Here is a 26,673-nt window from a genome sequence, read left to right as displayed (position 1 = left end):
AGGGACTGAATGATTGACGATCATAAAAATGGGCCTCTGTACAACAATTTGAAGGTCTTCTCCTTAATTCGTTCCAGTCTGGACACTTTCAAAAAGAAAATTCTACCCCAAATTGGCGAAAATATGAAAAGAAAAAAGGCGCTATATTGATCATTGCGAGTCAGTCAGTGGTGGTCTACTGCCATCTAAGCAAATCAAACTGGCTTTCGTCTGCACGGTAAATCCCTACTTTTGGTTTCTAGTAAAATGTTTCCGCTGAAATCTCACTCATTTTATGTGCAATATTCAAGGGAAAGGGAAATCAAGCAGGAAATCGGGTAAAAAGTTCCTTTGAGTACACCATGGGCACATTTTAAACCGAAAAACTGGCCTGATTATTTCGCATGCGCACAGCAACCTGACTGCATTATATATTGCATAATTTAAATTACTTGAAATGTCTTCGTCTCATTGCCCTTTGAAAAATTTTCATCAAACATTGTCTGTAGCATCATTATAAGGTCCTCATCAAAATCTACCCATGAATTGGCACTTTTAGGTCCTTTAAAGTAGAAACATATTTTAACAACTGCTGCTCTAGTACCGCTTGATAGACCTCTTTCAAACTTGTTTTAGCTTCATTATAAAGTGTTCTCCCACGGTGTTTAAAATTGGGATACTTAGCACTTTTAGGGACCGCTAAAGTTAAAATAGAGTTTTTTAACAACATACCCAGGAACCACTAGATTGATCTTTACCAAATCTTTGCTGCAGCTTTTTTTGTCAAGTTGTCATCCAAATATTTTCAAATGGGGACACTTGGCCCATTTTATGGGTCTCTAGAGCTAAAAATAGAAAGGACCTAGACTTGATTACTTAGTATCAACCACTTTATGTGTATATCCTGTCCTACATTTGTTCAAATTGGGGCACTTGCCTACTTCTAGGGACTACTAGTGCTAAAGATATGAAACATTTTAAACAACTGCGTGATCATTATCAAGTTTTCTCTCAAACATTTGTTCTAATGCAATACTTGATCCCCCACATAAAGTTAGGGCAATTGGCCTTTTTCTAGAGCCAAGAATAGAAAAACTTTCCAACAACTTCTTATTAGGAACTGATCGATTGATCTTCACCAACCCTGGTTTCTTGCTTAATAACATGGAGGCTAGCGGTAAAAATACAACTACTTTTAAACGACTTTTTAATGGACCGATTCATAGATATATATTTTGTAGCATCATTTCACATGAGGAATCTTGATGATCCCTTTAAAGAACTCTCAGTCTATAAAACCTAGTCAGAATGTTTGTCTTGATGACATCTATGTCAAGTTCAAAACTGGGTCATTTTGGGTAAAAAACTAGGTCAGTAGGCCAGATCAAAGTAAAAACTTGTGAACACTCTAGACGCCACACTTGTGACCCAATCTTTATGAAACTTGGTCAGAATGCTTGTCTTTATGATCTCTAGGTCAAGTTTGAAACTGGGTCTTGTGGGGCAAAAACTAGGTCAGTAAGCCAGATCAAACGAAAAGCTTGTGAACACTCTGGAGGCCACATTTATTCTGATGAAACTTAACTAGAATGTTGGTCCTGATGATCTCTTGGTCAATATTTAAACTGGTTTATGTGGGGTCAAAAACTAGGTCAGTAGGTCAGATCAAAGGAAAAGCTTGTGAACACTCTAGAGACCACATTTGTGACCCAATCTTTATGAAACTTGGTCAGAATGTTAAAGTGAATGATCTCTTGGTCAAGTTCGAAACTGGGTCTCGTTGGGTCAAAAACTAGGTCAGTTAGCCAGATAAAACGGAAAGCCTGTGAACACTCTAGAGGCCACCTTTATTCTGATGAAACTTAATTAGAATGTTAGTCCTGATGATCTCTAGGTCAAGATTTAAACTGGTTCATGTCGGGTCAAAAACTAGGTCAGTACGCCAGATCAAAGGAAAAGCTTGTGAACATCCTAGAGGCCATATTTGTGACCCAATCTCTATAAAACTTGATCAAAATGTTTGTCTTGATGATCTCTAGGTACAGTTTGAAACTAGGTCATGTGGGGTAAAAAACTAAGTCAGTAGATCAAAGGAAAAGCTTGTTAACATTCTAGAGGTCACATCTGTGACTCTTTCTTTATCAGACTTGGTCAGAATTTTTGTCTTGATGATCTGAAGGTAAGTTTTAAACATGATTATGTGGGATTAAAAACTAGGTCAGTAGTCCAGATCAAAGGAAAAGCTTTTGAATATCGTAGAGGCCACATTGTGATCCAATCTTTATGAAACTTAGTCAGAATGTTCGCCTTGATGATCTCTAGGTCAAGTTCGAAACTTGGTCATGTGAGTCACAAACTAGGTCAGTAGGCCAGATCAAAGGAAAAGTTTGTGAACAATCAAGCGGCCACATTTGTTATCAAATCTTTATGAATAAACGTCAGAAAGTTTTTCTTGATGATCTCTAGGTCAAGTTGTAAACTGGGTCTTACGGGGTCAAAAACTAGGTCAGCAGGCTAGATTAAAGAAAAAAAATGAAAGCTCTAGAGGCCACATTTTTTACCCAATATTTATGAAACATGGTCAGAATGTTAGTCTTCATGAGCTCTGTATCACGTTCTAACTGAGTCATTTGGGGTAAAAAACTAGGTCAGTAGGCTAGATCAAAGGAAAAGCGTATGAGCACTCTAGAGGCCACATTTGTGACCCAACCGTTATGAAACTTGGTCAAAATGCTAGTCTTCATGATATTTAGGTTAAATTCGAAACTGGCTCATTTGGGGTAAAAAACTAGGTCAGTAGGCCAGATCAACTCTGGTGAGCGATAGATAGGGCCATCATGGTCCTCTTGTTTTTAAATGAGGTCACTTTGTATTTTTTTGGTAGCTTTTAGAGCTAATGTTAGAAAATCTTTAAATAACTTCTCCTCAGGATCTGATGGATAGGTATTACAATGCCCTTTCCTATATTAGTTCAAAAAGTGGTACTTTGCCCTTTGAAGTGTCGCTAACTTTTAAAAATACAAATACATTAATTGAAACGACTTCTTCGCTTGAACTGCTTGACAGATTGTAATAAAATTGGCCTGGAGCCTCATTCCAAAAGGTTCTTTTCCAACTTTGTTCGGATAGGGCATTTTGTCTTTTAAGACTATCACATGATCTTTGAATAGACAAAATCTTTTAACAACTTCTCAGAAATTGTTCAATGGATCTCCATCAATATTGGTCTGTAGCATCATTATAAGGTCTTCTTACAAATATGTGCACTTAATTAACTTTAGGAGCCGAAAGAGCTAAAAGCAGAAAACAAGATCGCTTCACGGATCTAGAGAGAGGGAGCTATATCTTGAACAGACCTTAGAACAATACAGACACCTACCTGGCTCACAGGCATTGCCAGTTTGAAAGTTATGAAATAAATTAGGACAAGGGAAATATTAATTGTCGGCTGAGTACGGGATTCTAACTACTTAGTGAATGTGCAACACGTTGTGTCTGTTTACTACTTCTGTTGCACACTTGTAACTAATGTATAGTATACAGAACATAGGATATGACCTAAGAAATGTAACGCAGACTTTAGTGTCAAATTATTTCACGTAAACGTTATATACAAGTTAGCGCGTTATTTCCATCATTCTGGGGGCGCGAAATGATAAATCAAAGAAGCTTACACATCGTCATGAAATAGAAAAGTTGATTATTTTTAAAACTGAAATTATCAATGAATAACAACGTATATAAACTTAAAATATCATCATCAAATAAATAATATTGATGCCTCTCATTTCATAACAGTGATATAAAACCCCCTGATATGAGAATTCATATCTCACGAATAGAAATCTTAAAGTCTCAAAGTCTCTCTACAATACATTTTCAATGACGTTCAAACTTGACAAAACTAGAACACTAAATTACTTTGTCTTTTACTGATACACACGAAGTCACTTAGTTTCCAACAGATACAGTTTAACAATTGGTCTTACTTAAATTCCAATATTTAATTTTACTTTAGCTGCACCTCCTCGTCTGTCGGCCGTATAATAAGTGTGCCGGCGTTAACGGATATAGGTCTGAATCATCGGACGTCACGATCGTTGAATACAGCTTCTAAATCCGTGATAATCATCTGAAGTTCTTTTAAATTAATGCATCAATGCCAAAGAACTTTCTTTAGCTTGTTCGTGATTAAAACTATCGGGCGCTCCCACATCCACCGTACCACAGGGCTCTAGCTGGAATGAAGTTCCTTTTTGCATGAACTAGGAATCGAATATTTGACGAAAATGCCTTGATTATGCCTGGTAAGTAGCTTTGTTGTCAGAAACTATTTTGAATGGCAATGACTTTCTAGTGCGAAATCTTCTGAACACTTTTGGGAAGGAAATTGCAGTCGTGTTCTGGTCTACTTCTAGATGTAATGCTCTGGTAAAGGCGCATGTGAAAAGGCAAATGTACGCATTACTCGTATTTCAATGTGTAGTGCACAGGTAAAATCCATTTATGGTACCGTAAATGGGGTGTTGCCTTCTAGTTGTAATTTCATTTCGGCAGGGATGGGGAATCTGGGGCTGGGTATGGTTTCTCTTTAATTATTTTGCAGGTCACACATGTTAGCATTTTTGTTTTGACACATCCGCAAATTGTAGGGATCCAATAATGTTGACGTAGGTAAGTTATGGTAACGTTCTCTTCCGTATGTAGATGGCGGGTATAGATGCCTCGAACAAACAAGCGTGTCAGTGTGTGTTTGGGGGCGAGTAAGTACGGGAACTTGGTAAGTACTTGCATTTCCATAGATCTTGGAGTAGAAAGTTGTCTTATCAGGGATTTTGTTCTTCTCTTGGTCACTTCAGAGGATATGCCCTTACACACGCACACTACATTCAAGCAGTTGATTTCTGCAAGAGAGATTTGGACGGTCTCATAAAATTATTTACGTATACTTAATATACGTTTTGCTTAATATACAAGGCCCAAGCAACACACTTCAGGGTACACGTATGAGAATGACATAGACAAATTGGAGGCTTATATATTCGAGGGTTTGAGCCGCTTGGTCAGTGCTAGAACATTTCTGAGTATTCGCAAGGGATGTGACATGATTTTTATGGTTCAGTAACCCCAGTAATCTAGATACCCTTTATCGGCATAAGGATTAAAGCAGTTGTATTCGGTGAAACTGTCTCACCATTTATACTCAGTGCTACACCACGCGAGCATCTTGACAACAAAGATAACTGCTGGCTCAGCAGATTCATGAAGAGATACTTATACGTAGACAACATATTATCGAACTTCCGAACAGAAAATGAAGTTTTGAGGTACTTCCGAGATACAAGAGATCTGATGCTAGAAGTAGTATTCAACCTGAGATCGTGGGCATCACCAAGTCGATGCTTGCAAAGAAGGTGTATTTAACAGCCACAAAGTAACGGAGACACAAACGAGATATCATTCCCGAACAGAGACATTCAAATAATCCCACATATGACTAAACCCACTATTTTGCAGTGCACATCCTAACAAAATGACCCACTTGGCTTACTTAGCCCAGTATTATTACGTGCGAAAATGCTACTTTAAGACCTATTGAAAGGCAAGTACACGAGGGAGTAAGTTTTACCAGACGACATCTATCAGATATGGCTCAATATTGCACTTGACCTCAATGACGTTATAAAGATGAGATTCCCATAAATGTGACATTTTGGTCGGACACTCGAATTGTGTTACAATGGTTGACATTTGTTTACCTCCATGACTTCTCAAGTGATCGTCTGGAAACCATTTAACTGTTCCTAGTCACTGTGACCTTCACCTTTGACTTAATCTCCTCAAGATATATAGGGGTTATTTACTGGTGTATTTGTTTTCTGAATGCCCTCTATACCTATAAACGGCTTCTTCGGGAAAACCTTATTGCGGTAAATTATGAATACCATATATTATACAAAATTTACAAAAAAAAACGGCACGGTAAAAGTTGTTTATAATTTGCAACACAGTGCGAAACATGGTCAACCTTAAGAATATACCTAGCAACTGCCATGTTTTAAACATTACTATTATGGGTCCAATACCTTAAAGACACACAACTGCGGGATCTTGCCTTCTGGGTAAAGATACAGGTATTCAGATGCAGAATAAAACACGAGGTGCCGCAAATGACGGATGAACATGTCGTAGAGCCCGTACTGCCTTAAGCAAATTCAACCCATTCAAAGATTACATCTGGATTTTATTCCTTGAGGATAAATACTTAAACTATTGAATTACTCCCCGTGCTGGCCATCGATTTGAATCAGGCCATTTACTCAGCATAACATGAAGATACCGATACGACGCACAATACTAAAAACATTCACGATCCCCGACAAACTGGATCTGAAATTGATGATATTTTGTTTCAGTTCTTGGATAACTTGCGTGACGATTTATCATTAAATTATCACTGGTATGGTGAAGAATGCAGACTATGTACATATCCATTTGATTTCAAACATTTCAATATATCTAAACTAGAAAACTGTATCGTTGGTAAATCCATACACAACAAAGCCTTTCAATCGGATTTCGAAATTGGAGTACGTATGCGATCCTACATGCCACAGGTCGATTAGATATAACTTGGTAGAATATAGAAGTGGCTTTGCCGGAAAACTGAAAAAAATTAAATATCACGAACCAACATTCGAAAGAAAGCTGGCGGTTATTTACTTTAGAGGAAATACAGCAACCTACTTTGACTCTTATGTTTTACCGCAATTATGGCCCGTCGGTAAGGTAAAGATAAAATGGAAGTCGTTACCCAGAAAATAGACAAAGATTGAGCTTGACCATGATGTTATGATACTATCATTCAGAAATGATTTTAAGAATGGATGTAGGTCTGAGGAACATATGACAGGAAGTCTCTTAAAACAGTCTCACTTAAAGGATGGCGCTGGTTTCGTATATTTTTCCAGTTAAAGTACATGAATATCGGATACTTATATATTGACCTCTTTTAAGGTAGGAGTGGAAAATGATTAAATACTATTTATTTAATTGCATATTGATAAAATAATAAAATAATTTGCATCATTCGTATAATGTTGATAAAACAAATTTAAGCTCATGAATTAGCAAGAAAATAAAGGGGAGCAGTAAAATATAAATGTTCCATTTGAACTATTTTACACATGGAGGTTTATGATATTTATATTGTTGTTAACTAATTGTTCATTGACATTCATTCGTTTATTGACTGCATCTTTAATCTGTGTTTACTTCGTCGTTTCCTGTTAAATACCGCCATATTTGTGTTTCACCAGGAATAAAGTTAATTTATGCACCGACTCCGAATTCTTCAGCAACTCTATACGCTGGTTTTCCCTAATCGAGCAATTCAAGTGCCTTAACTCGCTGTTCTAATGTAAAAACAGTTCTTTTTTATGTTTTTCATCGGCCATTTTTTGTAAACAAATAAGTTCTCGTCTCAAACAACTTCACGCGAGATAAAGAACGGTAACTCTATCGTGTAAAATCTTGTGAGGGAGCGTCTCAAAGTCGCTGAAAACGGTTTAAATATCGATTCGGGAGCCCGATTTCACAGTCGCTTGTCGCGTAAGGCAGGGGGTTGCTTAATTCAGACTCTTTTAATAGTAAACTGCGTCCGGAGCATAAAATAGGGTCGCATATGACAGGGAGTCGCTAAATTCAGGGGGTGGTTAAGGCAGTCTCGACTGTATTTAATATATACTAGCGGAAAAAAGAAACTGTGCTTGGGTATGATAATTATGCTATAACTTAGGAGGTATATAAGAAATCGCAAAATAATCAATAGAGTTTTATCTGACCTTTATTTAACACCAGCTCAGTTGATATGGTTATTGCATCTGCAAATGACCGAGATGGATACACAGCTTACCTGTGTAAATTTCAAGCTTTAATTTATATATATTTTTTTTAAATTGAGCGATACATTAACATTTTACACATACACAGTTTCTTTTCTCCGCTAGTATATATAGAAATTTCCTCTGGCTACCTTGCCTTAATGGTTCGTGTACCAATGATTTGTAAATGATTTTAATCATGAGCTAGACAATTTCAGGGACCAGGCAAATCACTAAATGTCTCAAACTAACAATTTTCAATTAGCTCAAACTCCTATAGGCCGGAGACTCTATACTTGACTGGTCTTTTTGTTGAAGTTCCGGTCAGACAATGTCTTTGAATCAACAACACATATATACATGCCTTGACCCCCGGATGCTTAGCCCTATAAACTAACACATGTAGCATTCAACTACCATAAAGGTATATCCCCGATGCCTTGTCTGTACTTCGCCAATAACGCTGAACCGTCTATAAGCTGGAACTCTCCTACTATCTCAGTAGATTACTAAACTCTGGGTCTCTGTCTCAGCTTCCCGATGCTCAGCCTATATTTGCTATCGTCTATAGCATTCAACTACCCTTAAGATAAAATTCCTATGCTCTGGCCATATAGCTCGAAACCTGGTTGAAATTATGCAACTCTTCTTTAGTCTATGAACTTTTAACTTTTTCTTTTTAATGATTTATCCGCCCTGACAATGTAGTTCCTTATCAAGGTACTGGGATAAATTATTAATTGAATCCTCGAAGTCTCTTCTTCAATCGCAGGAAACCGAATGGCCTCTCTGTCATCCAACTACCTGTTTCTACCTCACCAGACATGCATTTTTAAGAACTTGTTTCTGATTGGTTAAAATTTAAACATAGCGTTATACAACAAGTACTTGCTCTATCAAATATCTTGTTCCCTTTAACTTTTGTATATGACATAATGAGTGATGCCTGGATCCAACTATAAACATAAGTAACCCATATCAGCCACAAATGACCTAAATCCTATTATTAACAGCAATTCAACAATAATTATAGCATGGAAAGGGAGTCAAACACTATCTGTGCTTAATTTGTTACGTTATCAATATATCAAACATACAAATTATTCTGACAATAATCCCCTTCTCAAGAAAATACTTCCAGTTTTTCAAAATCTTAAGGAATAATTTGTACACAAAATCTCTTTTACTTTTTACTATTTCTCGATTGTTACAAATCATGTTCAAATATACAACTGCTATCAATAACATACATTCAGTAATACAATGCTCAGATTAGTATCAAAATTAAACATCTTTAAAAGACTCAGCATAAAGTAATATTTAAAGAATATCACACAACGTTCATCTCCAGTCCATTTTGTTTTACTATCATCTTGAATGATATTCATTTGTTTCTCTGATCGCAAGAGAACTTGTCATCTTGTCCGTTGACAAAATAATTGTTATCATCGAATCCTGCTTTTACATGATAACTCCCGTCAGACCTACGTATAAATCCTTTACCGAGATCATCTCTCATGTCATTTAGTCTCCATGACTTCTTATGCTCAGATTTATTTGGGCCATGGTCTTTATAACCTCTGTCATCTCGTTTGTTAATATCTCTACTTATACCCTTTCTGTTATGCCAGCTTGATCATCTGTTCATGTATTTAATAGATGACCTCTCATGATTTCGGTTCAATCCCCTATCATCACAATTGTGTGACTCAGTTCTGTCATCAGGTTGTCTCCAGTTTCTTTCTGTTCTATCATGATGCCAATATTCTTGTAAACCATATCTACCGTTACTGCTCTTTGATGCCAGGTCAGTCTTTACTTTCTGGCATACATCACATGACCAGAAAACCTTGTTACTTCATTTGTTATACCACGCCAGTGAAAACTTGTGCGTATTTCAGCCACTGTCTCTTTAGCTGATAAGTGTCCTTTGACTTTAGACTTATGAGCTAATGTCATAACGATTCTCCTGAACTGTGTTGGGACTACTATCTGTGTAACAACCGTGTTTTCCTTCTCCTCGAAGATTCTATATAATACGTTTTTCCTCACTTCATAATGAAAGCTGAAACCTTTTTTTTTGTTTTCAGGTTCGCAATATCTTTAGCATAAGTCTAAAGATTCTTTAACGTCTCGTCATCTTTCTGAGCATTTTTCATTTACTCAAAATTAAACGTTTGATCTTTGGCTTTGCAAACCTCTGGTGGTTTCGTTGTTTCTATATTTATTGCATGCTGGGTTTCTGATATCTCAGTTGCAGCAACATCTTCGCCGGATGAAGACTGCCTTTCATCTCGGGTTTTCCAGTTTATGACTGGCCTGTCGGATACTTCCTTTATATTGCCGATTATCAATCGCATATCATGTTCGGCACAATCATTGCCTCAATTTCACCCGTAAAATATGGTGTATCAACCTGGATCATTGCTGCAGGAACTGTCCTTGAAAGTCCATCTGTCGCAAATATAAGATACTGCTTATCTAACATTTGACTCTATGAGGTCTTTCCTGACAGCCGCTAACTCGCAGCATGTGTCTCTCGACACCTGTGCTTCTTTATCACCTATATATCCTTTCTTCGATACCAAGGTTCCTTTTACCTGTTATAAAATCAATGGTACACATGATCAACAATTCGGTAAAATTTGCCGCCTTATCGGTAAAATTATCCCCCTTGAAATCACCTGGTTGGGCGATATCAATTTTTATCTGGTTGATATTTTCCAATAGAAACAAAGAAGGAAAAAACGTTTGAACACATATTGTTTTTATTAGAATGAACACACAATATTTATTATCCTATTGAAGTGTTTGTCATTCTTTTCTCTTTACAAAAACATAACAATTATTTATCTAAAAAGAAGAATTAATGCTTCCCTTGGCGATTAAAAAACACCACTATCAGTCTCAGTTTACGGCATATAGTTTCTGAATAAAATAGTCAAAAACCTGTGATACGTATCTTATTTTTTTCCCTGTAGCAACTTTATTCATAATTTGAGAATATTTATTATCCTACTGAAGTATTCTACAGACAATAAATTTTTTATATATGTTTTTATTTTGAAATTATTTTAATGTCTTCTTTCTTCCCTAGACGTTTAAAAGTTGGTGATTTTTGTAAAATTTCTTTATTGTGGTATTTCCGAACGCGCCCGGAAACTCACGAACTCGACCGAAGTTAAGCTGTCTATGATACAGAGAACTGATGGTTACAAAAGAGTATTTTTATTGATAGGTGTTCAATTTGTTATATTTATTATATAGACTGTAGTTACTGACATTTATCCTTGACGAAATAAGGAAATATTGTATTGTATTGTTGTATTGGTAATTCTTACTGCATGCATCAATATAAAAGAAAAAAAAGAAAGGTAGAGAGAGAGAAGAAAGTAAAGTCATAATTTTTTGAGTGAAATTTACACAATTAGAAAAAAGCTAGTGTATAAATGGTCTATATTTTACTGCTTGCTGAAAATTCATAAGACAATATGCACTTTGCAACTATATATATATTTTTTTCTAAAAAGGATATAGCCACTGTCGCGTATCTTAAAGATTCGCATAATTATATTTATACCCCTTAGTTTAAGTTTTAACCATATATATGTTATAAAGAATTTATATAATGCAACATTTTGAGTAAATTGTTTTCAGAGCCTCTGAAACAGCCATATTAAAGCACTTTTTGATAGTTGTTTATTACCAATTAACAGCTTTTAGCAAGTTTATTGCGTATCAACACCCTTTTAGCAGGAAACTAGGGGAGATCAGGTCTTTTTTATTACACAGATAATAATCTTCTCGGTGATTGCGTCTATATTAAGAGCATTTTAAAAAAAGTACTTGTATTTGATTTACAGTATTTTTTTTCCTGAATACAGGTTACTTGTTCGATACTAAAGTATAGAAACATAGTACACATTTTAAAGGTTCGCCTTAGAGTTAAAATATTATATTAGATGTTTTCCAACAACATTGTGAAAAAGTGTCGTTTATTGATATATTAGTTTATTGCCTCTTCTGAAAGTTATTATGTACTCTATGTGCTCCATATTATATAATGATTTCACTTGCTGTAGGTATTGCATTTATAAGCCATATGCAATAAATCGAAATTGAATAGAATTGATTGTACGCACAGATAATCACAAGCAGATATAACACGCGCTAATTTTTAAGAAATGAAAAATATGTAATTCCTAGTTCATATAGTAATAATGTACGTGATAATTATTATGAATAACCTTTCTACTACATTAGTGTCACATTATCTTAAATCTTTTTAAAAGACTTTAAAAATCTGACCTTTATTAAATCAGTCAGTCAGTAACCTTTTAGAAACTTTGTGAAGTCATAATTCGCACATACTTTATTACGTAATGACTGGCTCGGGGGCAAATAGGTCACACTACCTATTAAAAAGGCCCTGGTGTCATAAATAGGTACCTTTTACATTGTAAAGTATATTTGTTAGTTTGTTTTTCTGCTTCTGTTCTTATTAATGTGTAACAATATGTTTTTCAAATGTTCATTACATAGCAAAATTAGTTTTGACAAATTAAATATAATTAAAAACAAATAATTGATTAATTAGTTAAATTTTTATTTCAATTAAAATTCCATTGAATGTAAGAAATAAACGTATTTCATATTTATTTATTATAATTGAAAATGATTGATCATATTTTGATATACCATGCAAAATAAAAAAATAAAATAACGTAGTGTCTTCTATTTTTACATTAATGAAAACAGAATTTGCTATAACCGAAACGGATTTTCAATTTGCTAACAAAAGCCGTCCATCTTCTATGTTTTCTTTTACATGTTTGTCATCTAATGGTACAGCTATGCGTGAAGCCGAAAATTTTCTGTTATCAACCTGTCTGTCTTTCTGTGCTTGACCTTCCTTTCTCCAGTCTGTAGGTGTATAATCTTGCATTCCATGCCCATTTCTCTGTCATACCTCATACGGTTCCATACTAGCTAAAGCACCACTAATTATTTTTCTCCTGGATTGGTCTCTGCATTCACTAGCTATATGACCTTCTTTGTTGCATATAAAACATTAAGGCTTTTTAAAAAATGGCCTTTCTTTTTGTGTAGGCTGAGACACTGGCTGAACCTCGGTCGAATGCTGTGGCTCTTTGTTGCATGACTAATTACTTTGAATCATCCGGTTCGATGTGATTGAGCCATCATGAGCTTCAGTATTATGTTCTGCCAACTGTGTAATCTTAGCTCTCGACTTTGAAACTCTCTCCTTTAAGAATAAAGCAAGGTCCTTGGAACAAGTTTGGATGAACTGTTCTATGAACATAAGGTCTTTCAGCATTTCATACGTATTGTCAACTTCTGCCATCTCTCTCACCTTGCTCTGGCTTGCATTCCTAGAACTTCATTCTAAATCCTTCCTCTGTTAACTGATAACGCTTCAGCCTTGCTTTCTTCAATGCAGGATAGTCATTGGCTTGGTCTGGAGGCATGCTTGTATATACGTCCAGGCCATTTCTTGTGAGTAATGAGCTGAGGCTCACAGCCCATGTATCTTCTTTCTATCCCTGGCTTTTTGCAAACCGCTCAAAGCGTTCAAGATATGCATCCATATCATCCTTTTTTTCCACGAACTTTGGTAGACTTGGCCGTAATGTTTTACTATTCAAATGCTCAGTACCTTTATCTGCTCCCAAACCTCCGGCTTCAGCCTTTAATTTTAGCATTTCAAACTCCTGCTCTTCCAAAACTCATTCTTCTTCTTTTAATGCTCGTTTCTTCTCAGCTTCTTGCGCCTCAAACCTTCGCCTGTCTTCATCTCGTCTCTGTCTCTCTTCTTCCCGTCTCGACATACGTTCCTCACGTTCAGTATACTCCTTCTCTTTCCTATCCACAAATTCTATCAGATCTGAATCTCACAGACCCATACGTTCGCCCATCCCAACCTATTTATCGTAATTCATCTTAAAGCCTCAATTTTGAACTATCTCTAAAACTCAGCTATACGTAGCTGAGGCTACCTTCAGTCAAAGCGCCTTCTGGTACACCAACAGGAAGTTAAAACTACTAGTCTCTGTACCTCCTTGGATATAGATCCCGGAAGAACACCCACATTTTCAGGATACGAGTTATATGACCCAGGGAATTGCCTATACCTTTAGTATCTTGAACAATGATATGGGTCCTGTCCCTAAGATGAATATGTCTTAGACTAGCTGACAAACGAAATAAAATGTCCTTTGTTAAAACGTATAGTTGGTGAGACCAAATATCTCATATATATAGAATTTTCCTCTGGCTACCTTGCCTAAATGATTTGTGTACCAATGATTTGTAAATGATTTTAGTCATGAGCTAGACAATTTCAGGGATCAGGCAAATCACTAAATGTCTCAAACTAACAATTTTCAATTAGCTCAAACTCCTATAGGCCGGAAACACTATACTTGACTGGTCTTTTTGTTGAAGTTCCCGTCAGACAATGTCTTTGAATCAACAACACATATATACATGCCTTGACTCCCGGAAGCTCAGCGCCTATAAACTAACACATGTAGCATTCAACTACAAGTACCATAAAGGTATATCCCCGATGCCTTGGCTGTACTTCGCTAATAACGCTGAACCGTCTATAAGCTTGAACTCTCCTACTATCTCAGTAGATTACTAAATTCTGAGTCTCTGTCTCAGCTTCCCGATGCTCAGCCTATATATGCTATCGTCTATAGCATTCAACTACCCTTAAGGTAAAACTCTTATGCGCTGGCCCTATAGCTCGAAACCTGGTTGAAATTTCTGCAACTCTTCTTTAGCCTACGAAACTTTTTCTTTTTAATAATCTATCCGCCCTGACAGTGTAGTTGCAATAACTTCCTTATCAATGTACTGGGATAAATTTTTAGCTGAATCCTCGAAGTGTCTTCTTTTATCGCCGGATACCGAATGCCCTCTCTGTCATCCATCTACCTATTTATACCTCAGCAGATCTGCTATTTTTAGAACTTGTTTCTGATTGGTCAAAATTTAAACATAGCGTTTCACAACGAATACTACCAATGTCAAATATCTGGTTCCCTTTAACTTTTGTATATGACATAATATGTGATGCTGGGATCCAGCTATTAACATAATTAACCCAAATCAGCCACAAATGACCCAAATCCTATTATTAACAGCAATTCAACAACAATTATAGCAATGATAACATGGAAAGGGAGTCAAACACTATCTGTGCTTAATGTGTTACGTTATCAATATATCAAACATACAAATTATTCTGACAATGTGAACGTACAATGTATGCTCTAGATAACTGTATACTTATTAAGTGTAATTATACGTTATATGGGATATGCAAATTCAGTTTTGGGGTTTCTTACGATATTATTGTATCAGGGGTTTAATGAATGCCCAGAAAAGTACGCTGATTTCTCACGACTCAACAAAAATCGAAGACGCTGTTATATGGAAATTCTCATATGATATGTCAAAATCATATTTTTTTAACAAACAATAAGAAAAAATCAATGTTAGGCAAAGTTTTGTGATGTCATCCGGCCCATTCTTTCTTTTTTCCCGATTTGCATTCACTAAAACAATACATGCCATTTATTCATTTCCAAAGCTACGCTTTTCTAATTTAGGCAAATATTTACATGAAATGTAAGCGTCAGGCAAATAATGTCAAATTATTATATGAACAATTTTTATTTGTTCGTAGGACGTGGTTCATAGGACAAATTTTGTTTGCACAGTGTACAAATAGTATTTTCATGACGAGTTGAACTAACAAGTTTATTTGATATGAAAGCGACATATCGACGTTTGGCCACTTTAGCTGAAGTGAAATTGTTCTAGAAACGGTAGAAAATCATTATGTTCTGAAATCTGTAATATTTTAAGTACAGTGTAACCTCTGAGGAGCAACTTCCGTTGGGAGAAACAAATATTGACTGTTATGTAAAGATTGTTGTTCTGGAGAGGTAAATCTGATAGTGTATTTCAGCTTAGGGAAATTTTGATGTTGTTATAGAGAGGTTTTACCTTAAGAGAGTGCCGCTCTGGAGAGGTTGTACTGTATTTATAGCCAATGTTTTCCTATAGAAAGAAATTTCAAAATTCTTTAAGTATTTATGGTTAACCGAAAATGAGAATTAAAGCCATTAGATAGAACTAAGGCTGTCAGAAAACAAAAACTGTTCTTGTGATGTACTTTATCCGTTAATAATGAAGTCTAAAGTATAAAAATAAATTCGAAGTGTGAAATATGAGGTGTAATAATCGGTCACTCGCAGGTAACACTTCATACTTCTCACTCCATACAGCAATTTTCAGACTTCATATTACAAGACTTCATAAAACACAATTCATACTTCGCACTTTACAGGTTAAACAACACGTTGATTAACTCCATTTGTTTACTGTGTATTGGCATAGATGTGTACGTCATTTCTTACTGATTTCTGTGTTATCAGTATTACAAATTGTGCACTTTTGAAATGTTCTAAGAAAATTAAGGACTTTACGAATTTTAGGTGTATGGCTTGCTGACATTCGAAAAATAAGGGGACATTCACCCTCTGTAGTCTGTCCGTTCCAGTCTTGTTGAGAAAAACTATTGGGATAACCTGAACAATCTCAAGGGAATGATCTATGGGTAACGCACATGAACATTGCTTAACGACTCCTTTGAATGCAGTAAATCTGGTTGCCATGGTAAACGAAGGGATTAAAATATTTCTAAAAATCATCGTAAATGAAACAGAAAGGCATAGTACTATATGGCGAGTTATATAACCTAGTGGTCCTCTAGAATTAGAGGTACATTTGTATTCAAATTTTGCTACTGAATTCAACATTGACCCCATCCGAGGGTCAGTTCTTTTAAACGGACTCATAAAGGAAATCTTTTTGACATCTTCTTCTCTTAAAGTATATTATACTCTACTATATGTATTCAAAGAATACCCCTTGAATCAAAAGTAACCAAGAAGACCCTATCATTATGCTCCAATGTAATTATCTAATCTCGGTATTTCCATGTAGTTTTAAAATTAGAAAAAAAAAACGTCCGAAAATCGCATGAAAATCGCGAGTCTGAAGTATGAAATGTGAAGTTTTAAGTATGAAATGTGAAGTATGGAGCCTGAAGTCAGCAATGTGATGTATAAAGTTAGACGTGTGAAGTATCAAGTCTGAAATAGAACTCTGAAGTATGTAATGTGAAGTTTGAAGTATGAGAAGAATGATTCTGTATACTGATTTTACATTTTTCCATAAAATTTGAAGCCGGAGCTACAAACATATGAAGTCTGAATTAAGAAGCGTTAACATAGGTTGTTTTAGTTGACCGGGGCCTGAGGTTCATGGTGAGCTAATAGAGAGTTTAAGATTTCAAACTTCGCCTTCCCCTTCAACGTCTCTCATATAAAAACGTCACCAATATGCGTGTATGTTATTTATATCAGACGTTGCTACTAAAGTTTTCCATGTAATTTCAAGTAAGCTTAAGACTTCGATTTATTACTATGTGAAATAAAAAGCTTAGTTTCAGGATTTCTGCTTATTAAGTTATTCGATTATCCATATGTATAACTGGACTAAATTTGATGCGAAACACTACCAATAAGTATAAGAATATTGAAGTTTAGTTTGGCTTATGATTTTAACTAAATACATTGAATTGAACCTGGAAGTATGAAGTTATCAACTGATTTTGAGAAACTTTGAGATTTTGTTCAAACATTAACTTCTACGGCATATTTTTGTCCTCAGGCGGTATTGATTATACCAGATGGATTTTGTCGTAAGAAGTGAAGTTTTGAACGTCCGAAGATGTGATATCACGAAAGTCAAAACTTCAGTCTTTGTACATCTACTCTGTCCACATACACGGCATCAAAGACTGAAATCTCGATGGAGGCACATGGCATGACAGTCATTTTACTTGGAGAATGAATGATAACGCGCGATTATCATTTGGTGGAACATTTTATTTTAACTTCCAAATAGAATCAATCCGTTTCTGCCGGACACTTAATAAGACAATTGCGTTTCAATTATAAACATAAAATGGTACTAGTAAGACGGAATTTTTTTGAAGTATCAGACAATTTTAGATCTATGATATCATGATGCGAGAGGTTTCCTGTTAGCCGTATTGGATAGCTGCATTCTGTACATGCACGGACCCAGAACATGGCAGAGGGGCATTTGGGTCAATCCCCTTTTTGATTCTTACAGTTTACAAAGAAAATCGGTCTTGAAACTCGGTGTGACTAAACCCCCCCCCCCCCCCCCCCCACGCTACACTGAATGGGTGAACCCCCTCTTAAAGTTGGTGTCTCTCTAACCAAAATTCCTTGATCTGCACATGCTTTACTTATGAAATAGTATATTCAAACAAATACGTGTATATGCCCACATGTTATTTTGTGCGACAATTTTCGTCTCCATCTAACAGTTCTTGACTGTTTTGCTAGACACATGATGACTTGGTACGATTATATTGTGCTGTCTGAGAGTTTGGCATTATACAGAGTCAAACTGAGTATCATGATGCCAAAACGTATGATATCACGAGAGTATCTTACATTTGTTTCAAATCGCTTGTTAAGTGTATTCATAAATTGTGTATATTGGCTCATGTTATCAACATATCTGTCCGCGAGCTAGATACGTTCAAAGTATTGTTGTGTTAATTACGCTAGTCTGCACGTTACGTCTTACCGCGTTTATGACGTCAACGTCACTTCCGACGTTATGATATGTTGTTATTGTTATGTATGCTATCAAGAGATTCAGAATACAGATACGAACTGACACAACGCATTTTATTGTTTCTTTGCTGGATCTTACTTACATTTTTGGTGCCGTGACCAGCTATTTTGAATAACCATGAATCTTCAGAAACTAATTTCAATACGAGAAGGTCAGCGCAGAGTTGTACAGGGGAAATTAGACAGTATAACTGATGATATGTCGCCACTTGAATTTATGTCGCTGATAGACTTTTTGACAGAGAAAGCTGAGATAATCAAAGGACTGAATGAGAAGATAGTAAACCAGTGTGATGTCGCAGAAATTGAAACTGAAATTGTAGAAAGTGAAGAGTATTCATACGACTTAGATCTCAGAATTCAGAAATTACGTGACACTTCTCGCAAGCATAGTCAAGATTTTACAAATAATAGTTCTGTGGATAATGAAGAAAACCCAGCGTTACCACGTCGTGCAGGTTCGAGTACTTTTTTTCAACACAAGCTTCCGAAACTGACTTTACCTACCTTTGATGGAGATCTAACAGCCTGGCAAACTTTCTGGGACTCTTTTGAGTCATCGGTTCATCTAAATGCTTCGTTATCGGACGTTCAGAAGTTCAACTATCTGAAATCTTTGCTTCAAGGTACAGCTTCACGGTGTATAGACGGATTTCCTTTGACGAATACTAACTATTCCAAGGCAGTGAGTCTACTCAGAGAGCGTTTCGGTAAGTCTCAGAAGATTATTCATACGTACATGCAGTCTTTGTTGGAACTTGCAAAACCTGACAACAGTGTGGTGAGTTTACAATGTTTTTATGATAAAATGGAAACTTTTATTAGAGGTTTGGAATCCCTCGGACAATCGCAAGAATCAAACGGTAGTGTAGTTAACTTGTACCAATAGTGTTCAACTTACCTGGTGAGATCAAACGAAACATGGCACGTGAATATGGTAATCAGAGTTGGAATTTACAAGACTTGAGATTATCTTTATCCAAAGAAATTTCTTTTCTGGAAGCGGGTGAAACAATGGAAGTGTCGAAAGCACACAACCCTACAGCATTATTCTTTGCTGGAACCAGACCAAAGCCGAAACAACCCAGCCACATACATAGAAACGATCATTACAAGAAAAATGACAAAAAAGTGTGCCCCTTCTGTAAAGATGAACATTCTCCAAACGAATGCACAAAGGTCACATCATACGAGTCACGCATTGCTATAGTGAAAAAGGAACATCTGTGTTTTAACTGTTTACGGAAACATCAAGTATCGTCGTGCCGTTCCACAAATAGATGTCGTCACTGTCAGCGCAAACATCATTCTAGTATATGTGATAAACATTTCAAGTAATCTTCATTAAATCCAGACGCTGCAAGTTTCACAGTACCAGCTACCTCCGACGTCGTATCCCAACCCGATACAGCAACTCTACACTCAACAATTGATTCCAGACCGGATATACTACTCAAGACAGCTGTTGCCCAGGTATGTACTTCCAGTGTTTCTATAGAGACAAACATTCTTTTTGATGAGGGAGCTCAGCGTTCCTTTATTACTGAAGTGTTGGCAGAAAAGTTACATCTTCCCCACACCGGAAGTGAGGTAGTACATTTAGCGTCTTTCGGTGATACCAGCCAGCGAGTTCGAAACATGACCAAGGGAACTATTTCTCTTATTACAGACGATAAAGAAAAAATAGACATAGAAGTGTTGATTGTTCCAAAAATAGCCGTTCCGTTACGCAATGTGAATCAGAACATTTCATCTTTACCATATTTACGCGGTTTGAAACTTGCTCATCCAGTTACAAATGACACTGATACGATGTGAGAATGTTTCAATATAGTTGATTTAGACTACTTTAATACGATGGATTATTCTGTTAGTTTTAATACATTCTTGTAAAATAACGCGTATACATCATAGTGACTTTAACTGGTATTTACATGAAGCTAATACCTGAAATTATGGACTTTCGCATTTTTCAGTTTGCATGTAATATCGGAGACTTTACATTTGTTAACTTAAGCATTTGATAATTATTTTCCTAGCAAAGACTTTCAATTTACACATTACATGAGCATTATCTAACATTTCGCGCCTCCAGTATGTCCGCGAGCTAGATACGTTCAAAGTATTGTAGTGTTAATTACGCTAGTATGCACGTTACGTCTTACCGCGTTTATGACGTCAACGTCACTTCCGACGTTATGATATGTTGTTATTGTTATGTATGCTATCAAGAGATTCAGAATACAGATACGAACTGACACAACGCATTTTATTGTTTCTTTGCTGGATCTTACTTACAATATCTTTTAAAAGGTTACATTTTCAAAAACGCGTCTTTTAAGGAATTCGATGTACAAAGTACCAATTCAAAGTAAAAACAAAACTTTAAGAAAAACTATGAAATACTAGTCAACAGCCTTTTGTGTTTGCTTTATCTCATATAATTAACTTCAAAGTACATCGAGAAATGCATTTGTTGTAGTTGATGTCTCATGTTTTTGTTTAAAAAGTATTATCTGTAATATCTTTCATGAACACCATCAACAATAGAATACGTTGATATAAGTGTCATTTTTATTTCCTCTCATGTATGATTCACAATCATGCATTGTATACTGACATCATTTTATATATATATATTTGTAATCGCACTGATATCCATGCGATGATTATGTTAATTGAAATGTTTTTATTAAATTTTCGTTTCTGTAACCTCTTGTAAAAGTCCTGCAATTTCGGACAATTGATATCAAAATGCACGAGAAAAACCGATCATAATTACAGATAAATTGAATGGGCAGATTAAAAGAAGTAAGGTTCATTCTAAAGTTTGAAATCTCAAGGAATTTTAATCGAACTTCAACTTCGTACGTTAACTTCGCAAGAGACGTTGAAGGGGAAGGCGAAGGTTGAAATCTCAAACTCTCTATTGTGACGTGTCCGTCGTGCGTCTATTAACAATGTCTCAAAAAAATAAGTTCTTCTTCAAAACCGCTGGGCAAATCGTTTCGTAGTCACTCTTAGTGGTTCGTACTCAAATTTACCTGCCCGAAAGTGTATTGATTCTTTATATTTTTCTGTGATACTTTTGTTACAAGCTATCAACATGTTCAGAAGAAACAGAAAAATACATATATTTAAGATTCTAAAAGTAGCAATAGTTTTGATATTCATTTGTTGTTATGTGGTGATATACGTTCTTTCCCTGGTCCCATGGCTAGTGACCCAGAAGAATCTACAAATGATTTCCGTTGTTTTAAATAGCGGAGACTTCATTTTATCCATCAAAACATCAAAAGCCTCCACCCAAAAATCGAAATGGATGATATTTTTCATGATGAACTTCAATCTTTTTGGATTGAGATACTCCTGCCTATAAATAAACCTTTAATATGTTGTTGTCTCCACAAACCTCCAAAACAGTCTATTAGTAACTTTTATGATATTTTAGAAAATGTGTGCTGATCATATACTTGTTTTAATGAGAAAGAATGTATAATTTTAGATGATTTTAACTCAGATGTTTCAAATGGTTCAAAATGTGATTTATTAAAATCTCTACAGTCTTTTATCTCATGACATGTTCAGTTTTGCACAGGTAATCACAGATTAATACAATACTAGGCACTGCGAAATCATTAATTTTCGTTGGGGACTAATTTTCGTGGATTTCGTGGTTGAGTCAATCCACGAAATTTAATCCCAACGAACAAGTAAAATTTCCTTTCAGTTTATGTTCAAAAGTTTAAATCCACGAATTCATATCCCCACGAAATTGCCGTTTTGACCAAAACCACGAAATTTCATGCCCACGAAATTTAATGATTTCACAGTAATTCTTCATCAATTATTGATCTTAATCTGGTTACAGATAACGAGAAAATCTCTCAATATGGTGTTCTACTATTGATATACTGCCAATATCAGAATAGCGCACCGTTTCAGTGTTTGCATCATGCACATTTAGTCACTGACTGATATCGATTTTCTTATCGTGAATGGCTAAATTTGTAACCGTCATTAACATAAACTCCGCCCAAGACGCGAGTCAAGTTAAACTGAAAAGTCTGTGATAAATGTATTTATGGTTTTAAAAATGGATGATATTACAGTTTTTAGCCGTATCTCAGACTCAGTTTCAAAACAAACATCGCCGATTTTACGTGCACTCGGACTGATTACATTATGTCTGTAAAACTGAACTTGATTGACGTCGCATTCTCCGGATCATTTCACGTATACATTATGAGTATTTATTTTTTCTGTCACCGATGTACATCGACTTCCTCGTCACAAGTTGATAAAAATGATGTGTATTTTTATCGTTTGCTCAGGGATCTAAGTTTACAATAGTAAATCATAGCCTGATGGGCATCACTTTTCACATTAAAAATGATATATTTAGTTTAAACATAAATGTCCTGTTTACATACATTACTCAAATTATAAAGGTAATAGCTCTTAGCATTTCTGTGTGTTTGGTAATCCAGTAAACATGCGATTCTGAAGACATGCTTGAATTAACTGGAATCTTTTTTTCGCACATTGAATATGTATTTAGGTCCTACTTAACAACGATTAAACTTCCGGTCATGTAGCCGTTGTACATGAAATTAAAAACCTTAAGTGTTGAGCTCATTCATTTGGCTTTAATAGCAAACTGAAACTTAATTCGGGATTCATGACTAAGTAAGTGTCCTTGCCAAGAAACTTACTCACGACGGAAATTTATTTTCTTGGGTTTAATGCCAGATTTCAACATTTCTTCTTTGATGTCGAGTGTTTAGTTTACTTAACTAAGCATCGCTCCTTGGAAGAACCAGTACTAGACTCTCATCTCCTTAAGAAACTGCCAACTTTCTCACATAAAGAAATATGGTCGGTAGGAAGGCTCGAACCCGTGTCCCTCACCCCAATTAGTGAGAGGTTACAGTGATTTCAAGACAGCGACTAACTACTCGACTACGGGAGCAATCAAACGATGGATGGATACTACAATTCGGATTCTAGAAATCACGACAGAAGAAGACACAGAACTCTCGACTGTTTTCCTATCGAAAGCTTATCTGACTTCGACAATTCTCGGCGTCAAACTTGAAAAGATCAAGGCAACCTAAATTAACCCACTTCAATCCTGGAAGACTGGATGTGGTAATCAGACTCAGACGGAGTATAATTATAATGACCACATCACTTTGTACTTTTTACCAACAATCGGATTACATCGCATCGTAGGAAAGGAAATGCGTATTAGTTTTTCTAAAAATGGCTGCGTGTTTATCTGCACCATATAATAATTTTTGAAGCAAAAATGAAAATAACATAAAAATGCAAAAACTGCACGCGATTTACTCGGTCTCACTCGGCGCACGTTGCACTCTTTACAGAATTGTCCGGTACACATGTGCAGAAGAAAGAAATTACTGAAAAGGACTTAGTGCTATAATAGAAGAGTGACCTGAAAGCATGTTCAATAGAGTGACATCAGTCATAATTGGCGCGCTAAAATAGCAATCTACATGACATGTACACTGGACAATAAAGCTTTTTATTACAAAATCTTGTGCATGTTCTTAGGTTTCTATTCTCTGTGTAACAAAAACGAAATGCAACAAGCTGCGCTCTTAATTAAATCATAACCTGCTAAATTTCCATAATGAATTTGTCCATCTCATCCTTCAGTTTGGATAGTACCATTAACTGTAAAAGAGGCATTTACAAAAAAGATACTGACTGAATGGCGAACAGTGCAGACCATGATCAGAATGCACGGACGTGCAGGCTGATCTTGGTCTGCACTGGTCGCAAAGGCAGAAGCACTTGCCACACTCAGGCTAAAGGCTGAAATAGAAGAAAGGCATTATAGATACATGTACTAGGTATTACCAGACGTTCACGATTCTAGGGACAGAACTTTCAGTTGTGTTTTGACAAGATATTGCATGTAGTTTTAAATAAATATTGCCGGGTTTGTTTTTTTCACAATTGAAAGCAAAATGGGTAAATGAACCTTATAGTTCAATGTGGAAAACAACATCGATGATAAGCGGTATTTCCCGCGTTTGAAAAGAAATCCATGACCGGCATCCGTGAATATAATACGAAGACTAGATACATCAATTCAAAATATATACATGAAACCAGCTGTGTTGTATTTCCTCGAGAGTTATTTATAAATAACAATTATACACATCAATGTCGATCTTCAGACAGTTCAGATCTATAATGTAAATAGTTTTTAGTGTATATGCTGCGTATGTGTACATGCACATGTATGATTATGCAGGATTATCCTGAAATAAACTCCCGTAATATTTCACTTTTGTAACTAACACTTTACGGGGTTACTTTCCACTGCTACCGATAGAAATATACTTTTGGGCGGAGCAAACTATAAGCGTCATCAAATTACTCCCTCACCGATCACTAGAGTGACCGCTACGTCATCTACTACCTGCGTTTGATGTAAACGCCCATTCGGCGAGCTTTTCTGAAATTGGCAGTAAGTGACAATTCAATTATATACTGTGTAAGAAAAATTACTAAGATTCTTTAAACAAACACAATACTGTCAAAGTGAGATCCTTAAAAGCTATAACAAATTGGATTTACAGATGAATTAAATTAACACTGATTGGTCACCTGTGCTTTTATGTAATAATATTATAGATGCATGATTGAGTTTTAAATCCATACTTTTGTCAGTGATTAACAGCATTGCTCCATTGAAAGAAGTAAGAATTAAACAAAAAACTGAGCTATGGGTTACTAATGAGATCTAACAGAATATCAAGCACAGAGAAAAAGATTTTAATGCTTAGAAGAAAGTCAAAACCCTTGAAAATTATGACAATTTTAGATTATTTAAAAATATAACTCGTCATACATATACTGTGCTAGAAGACTTTTTTTTTAAAAAAAAATTCTATTGTTTATAATGAAAATGATTCTAACTCTTTGTGGAAGCCACTCAAGGAATTAGATATGCAATCTGAAAAGGTGAAAGTTTTTTTGAAAATATTGGGTTGAATATTAATGGGGATATTGTTTTTGATAAGGTTAATGTTGCAAACCATTTCAATACCTTTTTTACAACTGTTGCATCAAATCTTGTCAGTAAATTGCCAAAATCATTGGGACAGTTTGGTTAGGCTTTTGTTGCTAATTTCTATTTCAAAAAAGTGTTGTCCACAATTGTTGTTCTTTTTCCATCGTTACAGAAAACAAAGTATTAAAATACTTGAACAAACTCAGTGTTAGTAAGGCCACAGGTCTTGGTGGTATTTCATCACGTTTTGTCAAAGATGGAGCATCTATTATAACTTGTCCACTTACACATGTTATTAATTTCTCTATAATAAAAGGAGTTGTGCCTGATGATTTGAAAGCTGCCCGTGTTGTTCCTTTATATTAAAAGAGTGTGAAAACTGAGGTAGGAAACTACAGACCTGTTTTTATGTATTATTTCTGAACTATTTGAAAGAATTATCGAGAATTATTTGAGTAAACAGAATTTACTATATGAGTTTCAATCAGGCTTTGAAGATCTTTTTTTCAACGGATACATGTTTAATACATCTGTCTGACTTTATAAATTTAATTTAGATAGAAGAAATTATGTTGCTATGATTCTACTTGATTTGCAAAAAGCTTTTAATACAGTTGACCATGCTATGTATAGACATATCTGTCATTCTTTCATCATCTGCAGAGATCACATGTGGTGTGCCCCAAGGCTCCATACTTGGGTCACTTTCATGTAGTATGTAATGGTACAGTGATTAAGCACATCATCTCTGTTAAATATTTGGGTGCTATATTTGATGAATGCTTGAGGTATGAAACCACAGTTACATCAATCATTAAAAAGGGAAAGCAAGACGTAGGTTTCTATAGAGTTAGCAAAAGTTTTTATCATTGTACACTAAGAAAATGTTAGTCATGTCTTTGATCCAATGTCACTTTGACTGTGCCTGCTCTGTATGGTACTATGGTATTTCACAGAATCTGAAAAAATGGCACCAGGGTACGGAAAA

At 35.6% G+C, this 26,673-nt stretch overlaps 2 protein-coding genes across 2 annotated transcripts; both read left to right on the top strand.

Moving 5' to 3' along the window:
• The first annotated feature begins 18,755 nt into the window (after positions 1–18,755).
• Positions 18,756–19,526, top strand: LOC128552076 (uncharacterized). Its single transcript, XM_053533078.1, has one exon. The coding sequence runs from the start codon at positions 18,756–18,758 to the stop codon at positions 19,524–19,526; it is 771 nt and encodes a 256-aa protein (XP_053389053.1).
• A 32-nt stretch (positions 19,527–19,558) lies between these two features.
• Positions 19,559–20,455, top strand: LOC128552074 (uncharacterized). The gene is made up of 2 exons (XM_053533077.1): positions 19,559–19,949; positions 19,992–20,455. Exons 1-2 carry the CDS (start codon positions 19,559–19,561, stop codon positions 20,453–20,455), a joined length of 855 nt encoding a protein of 284 aa, XP_053389052.1.
• The last annotated feature ends 6,218 nt before the right edge of the window (positions 20,456–26,673 follow it).

This window comes from Mercenaria mercenaria, unplaced genomic scaffold (genome assembly GCF_021730395.1).
Source record: "Mercenaria mercenaria strain notata unplaced genomic scaffold, MADL_Memer_1 contig_2012, whole genome shotgun sequence".
Taxonomy (NCBI): Eukaryota; Metazoa; Mollusca; class Bivalvia; order Venerida; family Veneridae; genus Mercenaria; species Mercenaria mercenaria.
This window is presented reverse-complemented; position numbering and strand designations above follow the sequence as displayed.